Source organism: Fukomys damarensis, unplaced genomic scaffold (genome assembly GCF_012274545.1).
Source record: "Fukomys damarensis isolate Sample0158 unplaced genomic scaffold, DMR_v1.0_HiC HiC_scaffold_13, whole genome shotgun sequence".
In the NCBI taxonomy this organism is placed as follows: Eukaryota; Metazoa; Chordata; class Mammalia; order Rodentia; family Bathyergidae; genus Fukomys; species Fukomys damarensis.
Window position 1 is genome coordinate 39604329 of NW_022900925.1, and position 10887 is coordinate 39615215.

General features: G+C 48.7%; 1 protein-coding gene across 1 annotated transcript in view; it reads right to left on the bottom strand.

Annotated features, from left to right (window-relative positions):
* Plekhm1 (pleckstrin homology and RUN domain containing M1) overlaps positions 1-10887 on the bottom strand; it is a 33716-nt gene that overhangs the window by 16841 nt on the left and 5988 nt on the right. Inside the window, exon 4 of the mRNA XM_010642888.3 lies at positions 6139-6544. Coding sequence (XP_010641190.1) covers positions 6139-6544 — 406 coding nt within the window. The remainder of the gene's footprint in view (positions 1-6138; positions 6545-10887) is intronic.

Consider the following 10887-nt stretch of genomic DNA (forward strand, 5'->3'; position numbering starts at 1 on the left):
TGCCATAAGCGGCTGTCTGTGCGGAGGAAATGAGTCACGCAAGGCTATGGCCCGCCAGGCCTCACCTCACAGTGCTGTTTCCCAACTCCAAAGCGAGACTGCACCCCTTCCTTCTATAGCAGAGAAGGAGTGGGGCTGGGCTGTCCCGGGAAAGTTGGTTCACTCTCCGTTCAAACAGCACAAGATTCTGAAGTTGAGTCAGGTACTTGGGGACCCTCCTCCATGGGCCCTCAGAATTGGCAGGTGCTTCCTTCTGCCAGGGACCAGACGATGTGTCCTGTGTCCGTGGGGACCAGATACCGCCATGGCTTTGCACAAAGCCCTGGGTAATCAGGACCCAGGGGACTCCGGAAGGAAAACGGCGGGGGAGCAGTCTCACCAACCTGCAGCCTCACACATCTGGACTGTGCCTTGGGACCTGGCTCAGGACTCGTCTGCTTCCTCCTAGAAGCTTCCTTATTTGTCCCCAGCCTCCTCTAGAGGTGCCTGTCATGTTTCCTTCTCACCCTCAAGAGAACACCTACAAGGCTGCTTGGAACAGTCTTCTCTCCTGACAACCTCAGCAGAAGTGCACAGCAGAATCAAGAGATGACAGAATGAACTTGACTATTTAATGACTCTAAAATAACAGAGGTGGGCTGAACCAGGAACTAGGACGACAGAGCCAAGTATGCTCCCCGCCCCCACCAGATAATGGCAATATTTTATTTGGGAAATCTACACAGAGACAGAATTACTCAACTCATAACTTTGCCATTAATATACACTTAAGCTGCAAAAAAACAGTAACTTAAATTTCTTATAGAAGGCACTGTAGGAGAAAGCTGTGCTATTAAGGCAACAAAAATTTTGTCTTACTTATATTCATATTTTATTACTGTAGTTTTTATACTTATTAACCTATAATCATATCAGTGATATTTTATGCCACTCCATCCTAATAATAAATTCTATATACTAATAGTATGATTGTACATGTTGTATGGTAGAAGTTGCTAATTTTGGTTCTGCCATCATGAAGTACTTTTTTCTCCCCAGTACTGTGGATGGAATCTAGGGTACCTATGAATGCTACAGGTACTCTACCATGGACCTATATAGCTAGCCAACAAGTGTGAATTTTATGATTAGGAATAGCAAGGGCTTCTCTCTCCCCTGAGGACCAGAGACCACTAAGAAATGTGAGATACAGTCCACAGGCCAAGCAGCCTCTGGGGACAACCTTTGCTTCTGTCAGCAGCGGGAAGGTAACAGAAGGTAGCTCCCGGGAGCGAGGGCTGGGGCACTCACCATGGGACTGGGGTGGGAAGAAACAGTGAGGGTGTAGCTGCTCATCTGCCTGTCTCATCCCTCTCTGTAATTCTCCTACGTCTGCTCGCTCAGGCCCATTTATCTGGCCAGCTCCTTGCGCCTTCACCACTGATCCATGATCTGCTCCAGAGTGGCACCTGCCCCAGGGCCCCAGGGCAGAGGAATGCTACCTTCACCTACCCAAGCACCACGATGTGGGGCATAACACCTATGTCCCAGAGGTGGGTCTGGCTAGGAGTGAGCATCAGGTCTCTGGACTGCTTTCTAGGATTTCCCACCCAGGCAAGGGGACCACTCACACCCACAGCTCAGGGGCCCTCGCCCAGACAGGTGGTCCAGGGGGTCAGTGACCAGGCCATGTGCCATGGAGTCACCTGCTCCCCATACCCATCTTTCTCAGCACAAGTGCAATCATGGTGTGAATCGTTCACCTGTCTAATTCAGTGCCTGTTCCCAAAGGGTAGGGCTCTGGTCTGTCCTGTTCCATCTCCATCCCCAGGAGTCATCACGGTGCTTAGTCAGTTAGTGCTTTATGCTGAATGAATTAAAACAAAACTTTTTAAAAAGAAAGACTGAACTGTCAGGCATGGTGACACACACCTATAATCCCAACTCTCAAGAGGCTGACGCAGGAGACTTGCTGCAAGTTCGAGGCCATCCAGGGCTACACAGTGAGTTCAGGGCCACCCTGGACTACAAAGGGAGACCTTGCCTCAAAAAAAAGAAGACTGAATTGCTTTCAGGTTTACAGAACTTGACAGTGACTCCAACCCCTCCATAAATGTATCAAATGAAAAGCATGTGACCAAATGACAGAAGCATTGAAGAGCAAGGACAGCAGGGGCAGACGCACAAGGCACACCCAGCACTGACACAGGGAGGGAGCCTGCCGAGCCCTGCGTGCAGGCTGGCTGCAGTGCTGGCCAGCGCCCACCCACGAAGGGAGAGCGATGGATGAACAGAGCCTCTGAAGGCCGAAGGGCAGCATCAGGACTCTGACACCTGGCCGAGCACCAAGGGCTCTGATTCCACGCTCCCTAGACCACCCTGCCTGGCACAGACCCGCGAGGATGCACTGCTCCAAGTAAACTTGCATGGCTATATCTGCAGAGCCAAGAAACACAAATGATGGCCATTCTCCCAGGTAGAGTGATAGGGAACAGGCACAGCCCCGTGTGTCAGGAGCCAATATTCCAACGACAAACACAGAAAATAGTTCAGCAGACAAATACCCGATATGTCTGCACACAGTGATAACAGTTAAAGACAAGCAGAGTAGCTGGATGGGACCCTGGAAGCTGAGATCCCAGTGAGGATCCGGGGCAGGTCAGGAAAGTGCTCTCGAACAAGCGCTTGCTTTGCCCAGGGAGCTGCGAGGAGGCCAGAGGTTGCTCACTGGGCAGGGGAGGGGCTTTGTCACCAAGTCAGCAGTTCTGTCCCATCAAGTCTGGGGCCCTGGCGGACGTGTGTCTGAGGCTGCACAGCAGAGGCCAGGTCCTCGGCGGGGGCGAGCTCGGCATGGCCAAGGCTTCCACCCCAGGAGACATCTTCTGGCTCTGGATCGAGCCAGCTGCTGGTCACAACCTTCGGGATCCCTAACACTCATTTTACTGAAGCCACCTTCAGGGTAAAAAATGCAGAGGGGGCTCACAGTTACATAATTTGCTTTTTTAAAAAAATTTCGGTACCAGGGATAGACCTCAGGTCCTTGCTCTTGTAAGGCAGGCAGTGGAACCACTGAGCTAGAACCCCAGCCCACACAGTTATGTGATTTGCATGGTCACATTCAATGCACAGTGCTATGTCAATTAGATAACCGTGTGGAGCAACATGAGCCTTGCCGGTAGTCCTCCTCCAAGGACTACAACCCTCACCGTGTATGGCAAGTTACACAAGCTTCTACCAGGAAACACAGAAGAATGCCAGAGCCTTGGAGTAAACAAAGATTTCTTAAATAGCACAACACACATGTAAATCTAGGCAAATCATAAACAAAATGACTGATAAACTGAATATCATTAAAATTAAGAACTTTTGTTCAATGGAAAATACCGTTAAAAGACTTAAAGGTAAACCATCCTGGAATCCCTCTTCTTCCCGTCCTCCCTCCCTCCAATAAAAAATGTGTACCTACGATCTATAAAGAGGCCCTACAAGTCAACACAGAAAACATACACCACCACCCTTAAGAACAGGATGATGAACTCCATGGACACTTCCTTAAAAAGAGCAAAAGGCCACTAAGCAAATTAAAAGCATCAATGTCTTTACAACCAGGGCTGAGCTGTACTTCTTAATCACTAGGATAGATGTGATCACTTAAAAAATCCTAGATAATACTAATTATTGGTGAGGATGTGGAGATATAAATTATTAGCGGGAAAGCTGGGCATGGTGGCGCATACTTGTAATCTCAGCACTTGGGAGGCTGAGGAAGGAGGATCGCTAGGAGTTTGAGGCCAGCCTGGGCACTATAGTGAGTTCAAGGCCAGCCTGAACTACACGAGAAAACCCTGTTTCGAAAAACGAAAAAACAGGGCCAAGGATTTAGCTTAGTGGTTCCACCGCCTGCCTCACAAGCACAAGGACCCAGGTTTGATTCCTGATACCAAACCAAACCAAATCAAACAAATTACTAGTGGGAATATATAATAGTGCCAGTTCTTTGGGAAACAGTTGGCAGTTGCACAAAAGGCTACCATATGATCTATCTTAGTTACGTGTCCAAGAGAATTAAAAACATACACCCACAGGAAAACTGATGATACACAAATGCTTGCAGCAGTATTATCTCTAACATCCAAAAGTGGAACTAACAGATGTCTATCAACACGAGCAGACATGAATACCATGTGACTGAGTTATATAATGGAACATTACTCTCAGTGAAAAGGAACAGAGTACTGATCAATGTTAGAACACTGATGAAACTGAAAAAATATCATGCTAAGCCAAAGAAGTCACAAAGGTCACATAGTGTACAATTTCATTTATATGATATTTCCAGAATAGTCACATCTATCCAGACAGAAAGGAGATTAAACTATGTACATGTAAATTGCAGCTGCCCGGGAGTCCAAGGCCAGGAGGGTCATGAGTTAAAGGCTAGTCTGGCCAAACAGCAAGATTCTGCCTCTGAAATAAAACAAAATAAAAGAAAACAGCCGGTAATCCCAGCACTTGGGAGGTTGAATCAGGAAGATTGCTGCAAGTCTGAGGCCAGCCTGGGCCACACAGCAAAAGCCAATCAAGCCAAAAAGTAAAATGAAAATAAAGTGCTGGGAATACAACTCAATACTACAGCATTTGCTATCTAGCATGCAGGAGGCTCTGGTACTGCTATTACCAGGAAAAAACAAAACAAAAATCAGAAAGTAGACTGGTGGTCACCTGGGGTGTGAGGAGTGGAGGGTAGAGGGTAGGGAGTGGCTGCTGCCAATGGCAGGGCGTTTCCTTAGTGGGGATGAAAAGGCTCTAAAATGTGCCGGGAGTGGTTACACAATCCTATGAATTTACTGGAAACCACCGAATGGTACTCTAAAGAGGTGATCACTTGGATGTGAATTCTAGCTCGATTAAAGCTGATTAAGAGGGCAAGATGGGCCCTTCCCTGAGTTATGATCTAGAAACTGTGGCCCAAGGGCGAGGCAGTGAAGAGAAAGACCACAGCTCAGTACATGGGCTTTGTGTGTCTTTGTGCAGATTCCCAGCTTGGCCTTCACGGCTCTGCTTTGATGGCTGGATAGAGAGGTGGTCAGAGCAGCTGCAGGGTGATGGTCTCATTCCCTCTCCTCCCCTGGCCTCCTGGGTGTTCCTCAGCAGCTGTCCACACACACACCCTGCCCTGCTGGGTGGCTGGGGCTCGAGTTACAGAGGGCAGATACCCACAGGTACTCCTGCGAACACTCAATAAATCAGTAACTCTGCCTGGGAAATGTCAAAGGCAGGCAAGAACAGACAGATGTGGCCAAGCAGCGAGTGCCTGGTCCTGGTGGGGCCTCCCTGGCCCAAGCTCTCCTGGGCAATGCCCAGGCTAGCTTTCCTTGGGCTATGGGTGAACGGGGTGAGCTCATTCCAGAACAGGACAGTGAGCCACGCTGAAAAATGCGTAAAGCAGCAGATTTTAATAATATCTTATATAGTTCCATATACCTAAAACATGTTCCTTTTAATGTGTAAGTCAATACAAATTATTGAGAGATTTCTACATTATTTTTAATAGTAAGTTGTCAAAATCCAGTGCTTTTTTTTTGTACCAGTGATCAAACTCAGGACCTTGTGCTTGGCAGGCAGGTGCTGGGCCACTGAGCTAAGTCTCTCGCCCCCAGTGCCTAACTGACAAGGCACATCTCAATTTGGACTGGCCACATTCGAGGGCCCAAAGCCACGTGCGCTTGGCAGCTGCCATGCTGGATTGTGGAGTTTTAAAACCTGGTTAATGATGGAAAATGAGTACAGTATTTTCAAAGCCTGGTTTTTAATAAGTACGTTAATTTATGGGTAAGCAGTGAGGAGAAAAATCAAGGCTCAGAGAGGCAAAACAACTTAGCCAAGGCCTTAAGTTGGGAGTGGTGGCATCAAGGGCACAGACTGTCCGGGTCAGCCTGACAGGGGACGCGCAGGAAGGGACCAGTGGCTGCCTCCCCACCACTCCTCATGCCGAGACTCAAGTTCATCCTCACGATGCGAATGACACTACTGCCACAGGAGAGGGGATAAATGTGAGGAAGGCAGCGACTGCTCAGGGTCACAAGCTGCAGAGATGCTGTTTCAGTGCCGGCGTTGCCCCAGGACTCCCGGCCCCGTGCCAAAAGCCTGAACACTCACCGGACTGGTGGGGGAGGAAACCACAAGCTGCAGCCCCACTCTGCCATTCTGCAGGGCCTTCTGCAGGCTGCTCCCTCGGCCGACGGCTTCTTTCGCCTCTCTTCCAGGCCCAGCAGGCTGCTGACCAGAAATGCTCCCTGCAGGGCAGGCTTGGGCAGTGACTGGCTGCTGCGCACGAGGGGCGCCGGGTGCCTGGGGCAGGGACTCCCGCTTGTGGTCAGTGTCTGGGGTCCCAGAGGACACGTGGGCAGGAAGGGGCTCCACAGGTACGTCTGAGAGCAGGTGTGTGCTGGTGGCCAGGCTGTAGAGGGACAGTGGGGCCCGGAACGTAGGCATCTCTGACTCTTGGCTTGGTCCACGGGTTGGCACAGAGTTTACCTGGGCTTTGCTGAATTCCGACAACACCCTAGAAGTTTTCAAACAGAGAAACCTGTGTGACAGGGTAATGGCCAGAATGCCTGAGGCTACTGGGGCAGTGGCAAGAATGAAAAAATGCTCTTTGTGATTAAAAAACCTAAAGCATCCAACACTCCTGTCATTGCCCTCCTGACCTCCCTGGCCCCCACACAGCCCTTCTCTGCCTTCTCTGGCAGGACTTGAGCTGCCAGTGCTGGAAGGGACAGCTGAGCCGTGGGGCCAGGCCTCAGGTGAAAATGCTCGCATGGCAGACACAATCATCCGCCACCCCAGACAGCTCACTGTGGGCAGAAAAACAGCTGTGAGGGCAGTGCTTTCCCGAGTGCTGCAGAGGCCCTGGAACAGAGCCTCTCAGAATGGATCCTTGGCACCAAAACATCCGAGACTGCTGCTCCTGGGACAGGGACCGGGACACGAGATACTCTGACTGTGGGGCAGTCTGGGGCAGCAGGGCAAGATGAGTGCCAGGGCCCATGCTCCTCGGAGCTGGCCTGGCAGAGAGGGTGGCAGTGTGTGCATGTGTGCACCTGCTCATGCCTCTGGGGGCAGCGCCACTCCTCATTTCCTCAGAGGCCCCACTGGGGCCCACGGAGCCAATGCCAACCACCTTTGTGCACAGTACACACCGCACAGAAACACTTCTGGGCTTCTGGAATGTGCACTGGCCAGTGAGGCTCCTCCCTCTGGGGCTTCTGGGAAACCAAGTTCCCTTTCTAAAATAAACCCACTTGCTGTTTCCTCTTCTGCTTAGCAAACTAGTGGAGTAAAGCACAGACAAATGCAGGTTCAGATGGCAGAAAGGCTGCCTAGAGCCTGAAGGTGGCGTGCAGCAGGTATAACAGCTTCTGCAGGGCCCAGAAGGCACGCTAAGCTCCCCTCAATTCGCTGAGGAAAGGAGGACTCCAGAACACAAGCGGGTCACCTGCTTGCTTCCTACTGAGAGCCACTTTTATCTACACCCTCCTAAGCCCAAGCAACATTTAGTCGAGAACAGGGAACCAATCAATAGTTCCGAGCAAGTGGCTGCCAGTAAGGACACCAAGACATCTGGTGGGGAAAGAACAGTCTTTTCAAAAAACGGGGGAAGGTAAGGGGGCAGCTCGTACCATACCACACACCTACTCAGACAGCTGCTGTCATCAAACCCACAGAGAACGACAGTGCTGGCAGAGAAGTGGAGAAATTTACACTCACAGATAAGTGGTGAGAGTGTAAAATGGTGCAGCTGTTGTAGGAAAGTTTGGCAGCTCCTCAAAAGGTTAAACAGAGTTATAGGCAACCCAGCAATTGTATTCCATGTATATACCTAATTAAAAATGCATCCACCTGAAAACTGAAGACATAAATGTTCACAGGAAAATTTACTCATAAAAGCCAAAATAGGGGGGAAATGAGTCAGCAACTGATGAGATCCATACAATGGAATATTATTTAGCTGTGACACGTTGTAACATGGGTGATTCCTAAAATCACTATATTCGGTGACAGACACCAGCTACAAAAGGCCATATAGTGCATGAATCCTTTTATGTGGAATTTCTGGAAATCCATAGCTGATGGTAAGGGGTTTCCTTATAGGGTGATGAAAATATTCTTGAATTAAAAAAAATATTCTTGAATTAGTTGGTAGCGATGTTGTATAATCTTGTGAATATACTAAGTACTACTTTATTAACACCTGAAAATGGTGAATTTTTTTCTGGGCGTGGTAGTGCATGCCTGTGATCCCAGCACTTGGGAGGATGAGGCAGGAGGATCACTGTGAGTTTGAGGCCAGCCTAGACTACAGAGGAAGACCCTGTCTCAAAAAAAAAAAAATAAATAAAAGGTGAATGTTTTTTGTTATTATTTTTTGAGACAAGCTCTCATTTTGATTTTGTTTTTTCTTGCCATGTAGTTCGGGCTGGCCTTGAACTTGCTAGGTAGCTCAGGTTGGCCTCAAACTCACAGCAATGCTTCTGCCTCAGCCTCCTGAATGCTGGGATCATAGGAATATGCCACCATGCCCTGCAGGATCCCAACTCCTTATGTAGCTAAGGCTGGCCTCAAACTTGCAGCAATCCTCCTGCCTCAGCTTCCCAAGCGCTGGGAATACAGGTATGCACCACCACACCTGGCACAAAATGTCGAATTTAATATCAATTCTGTCTTGATAAAAATATAGGTGACCAATCAGAGAAAGGTAGAAAGGAATAGTTTCGGGGGAGGCAGGCAGGTGCTGGTTCTTGCTCTAAGGTCTCACTCTAAAAACAGATGAATGACAATTTAAGTGCAACTTGCCGGGATGGGAAATGCTGAGTTCTGGAAACAAAGGGCTTGCTCCCGTAAGTAGAGGAGGGGAGAATGCACGCCAATCAACTGTACACGTCCACACCTCAGTGACAGGAGGCAGGCAGACCTCCAGCGTGTGTCCACGTGAGGTCCAGCTCCTCGTGGGCCGGGGAGGCCTGTGGTGGCGTCCTGCCCACCCTGGCCTCTTGCAGCCCTCAGGCTTCTCCTGTCTGTGGGCAGGAACCTTGCCTTTCAAGACTGTGATGAGGGCCCACAGGTTACACAGGGAGAAGGCTTACCCTGAGGCCATGCTGGCTGCTTTTACCACTGATTAGATGGCTTAGATTCCACATACAAATATAACAATACAGAGGGAAAAGTCGAAGTGTGAGAATATTTGCTACCATCACAAAAACGAGACACGCAAACTAACTACAAACGAATCTCAATGTACAAGACATAATTACTTTAGCAGTACTGGGGATTGAACCCAAGGGTGCTTTACTACTGGGCTAATATGCCCAAACTCTTATTTTTAATTTTGAGTCAGGGTCTGGCTACGTTGGGCAGGCTGGCCTTGAACTTGCAAACCTCCTGCTTCAGCCTCCCGAGTTGTAGGACTATAGACACGTGCCACTACACTGGTTATGAAAGAGGTGTTAATGACGATATCAGAAAGTGCTAGAATAGTGATAATGCCTAAATGAATGCCACCAGACAGCAGCAGCAAGCTTGTATACTAAATCAATTTCCACTAAATCCAAACCAAGTTCAAGGTGAAATCAAGTTCAGAGTTTCACCAGAATTGGTACTAGTCCTCAGGGCCTGGGAAAATAAATAGTGTCCTACTCATCAAGTGGGAAAAATGTGAGCTAGAGCTGAGATTTTGAATGTAAAGCAAAGAAGGAAAAGTTTTGAAGAAAACACAACAGAAAGGAAACTGAAATGGCTACAGCCTTCCTGCTTCTATCTGGCTTAAGGTTGCATTTTCCAGACTTTTTATTCAAATGTTTAAAATGTGCTTCCATTTAGAAAACAGTCTGGCACCAGCACGTCCTGTACACACTTGCACCTGTGCTCACACAAGTGTGTCTGCGGTAACTGAAGCCTGGCTTGGAGAACCCAGCGAGGGCTGTGGGCTCTGATCCCTTAGACCCGGGCTGGCAAGGCCCAGCGCTGTTCTGCAGGCAGTGCAGGCTACACTCCCATCACCCCACGGAAGGCTTCACAGTCACAAACCTCATGGGTCCTGCAGCTGTGCACACAGTGAAAGCAGCGGGACAGTGACCATCTCAGACGCCTAGTGACACAGCAGCCTTCACTGTGTCCTGGGCGATTTCTCAGCACTCTACAGTGTGACTCTGAAACATTTTCTCTGAAGAATTCTTAACCTCGTATTACAGGGAAGGGTGTCCAGGTGAGGAAGCTGGAAGATGAATGAGTCTGGCTCCTGATCCCACCACAGTGGACCTCAGCCCCTTGGTCACATCTGTAACACAGACTTGACTTGAAGTACAGCTGTCTGACCATAAAAAGCAAGACACGATTTGCTTCCTGCAAAAAGTGTGCGAGTGTGGTTTTAAAATTATTTTTGGGGTTTTTCTTTTTTTTTTGTTTTTTTTGAGACAGGGTCTATGTGGTCCAGGTTGGCTGTGAACTATGTAGCTCAGACTTACCTCTGACTCTTGAACCTCTTGCCTCAGCCTCCTGAGTGCTGAGTTTACATGTGTGCTACCATTTCTGGCTAAAACATTTCATTCTTGAATGTTGTGTTTTGCATTTTATGTTTAATTTGCAGGGGCTAAACCCAGGACCTTCACAGCGAGCTACAACCCAGCCTTCTTTAAATTTTTTTGAGATAGGGTCTCAAAAGTTGCCCAGGCTAGATTTGAACTTGGTGATCTCTTGCCTCAGTCTCTCAGAGTGCTGGGATTGGCATGTAGCCTCACCATGCCTGGCCTGCAGATGTTGGTTTTTACATTTGTAACAACAAGCCATAGAGTATGCCCACTTTTTTTTTTTTTTTTTTTTTTTTTTTGTAAAGGGATGGGTCCGGACCCT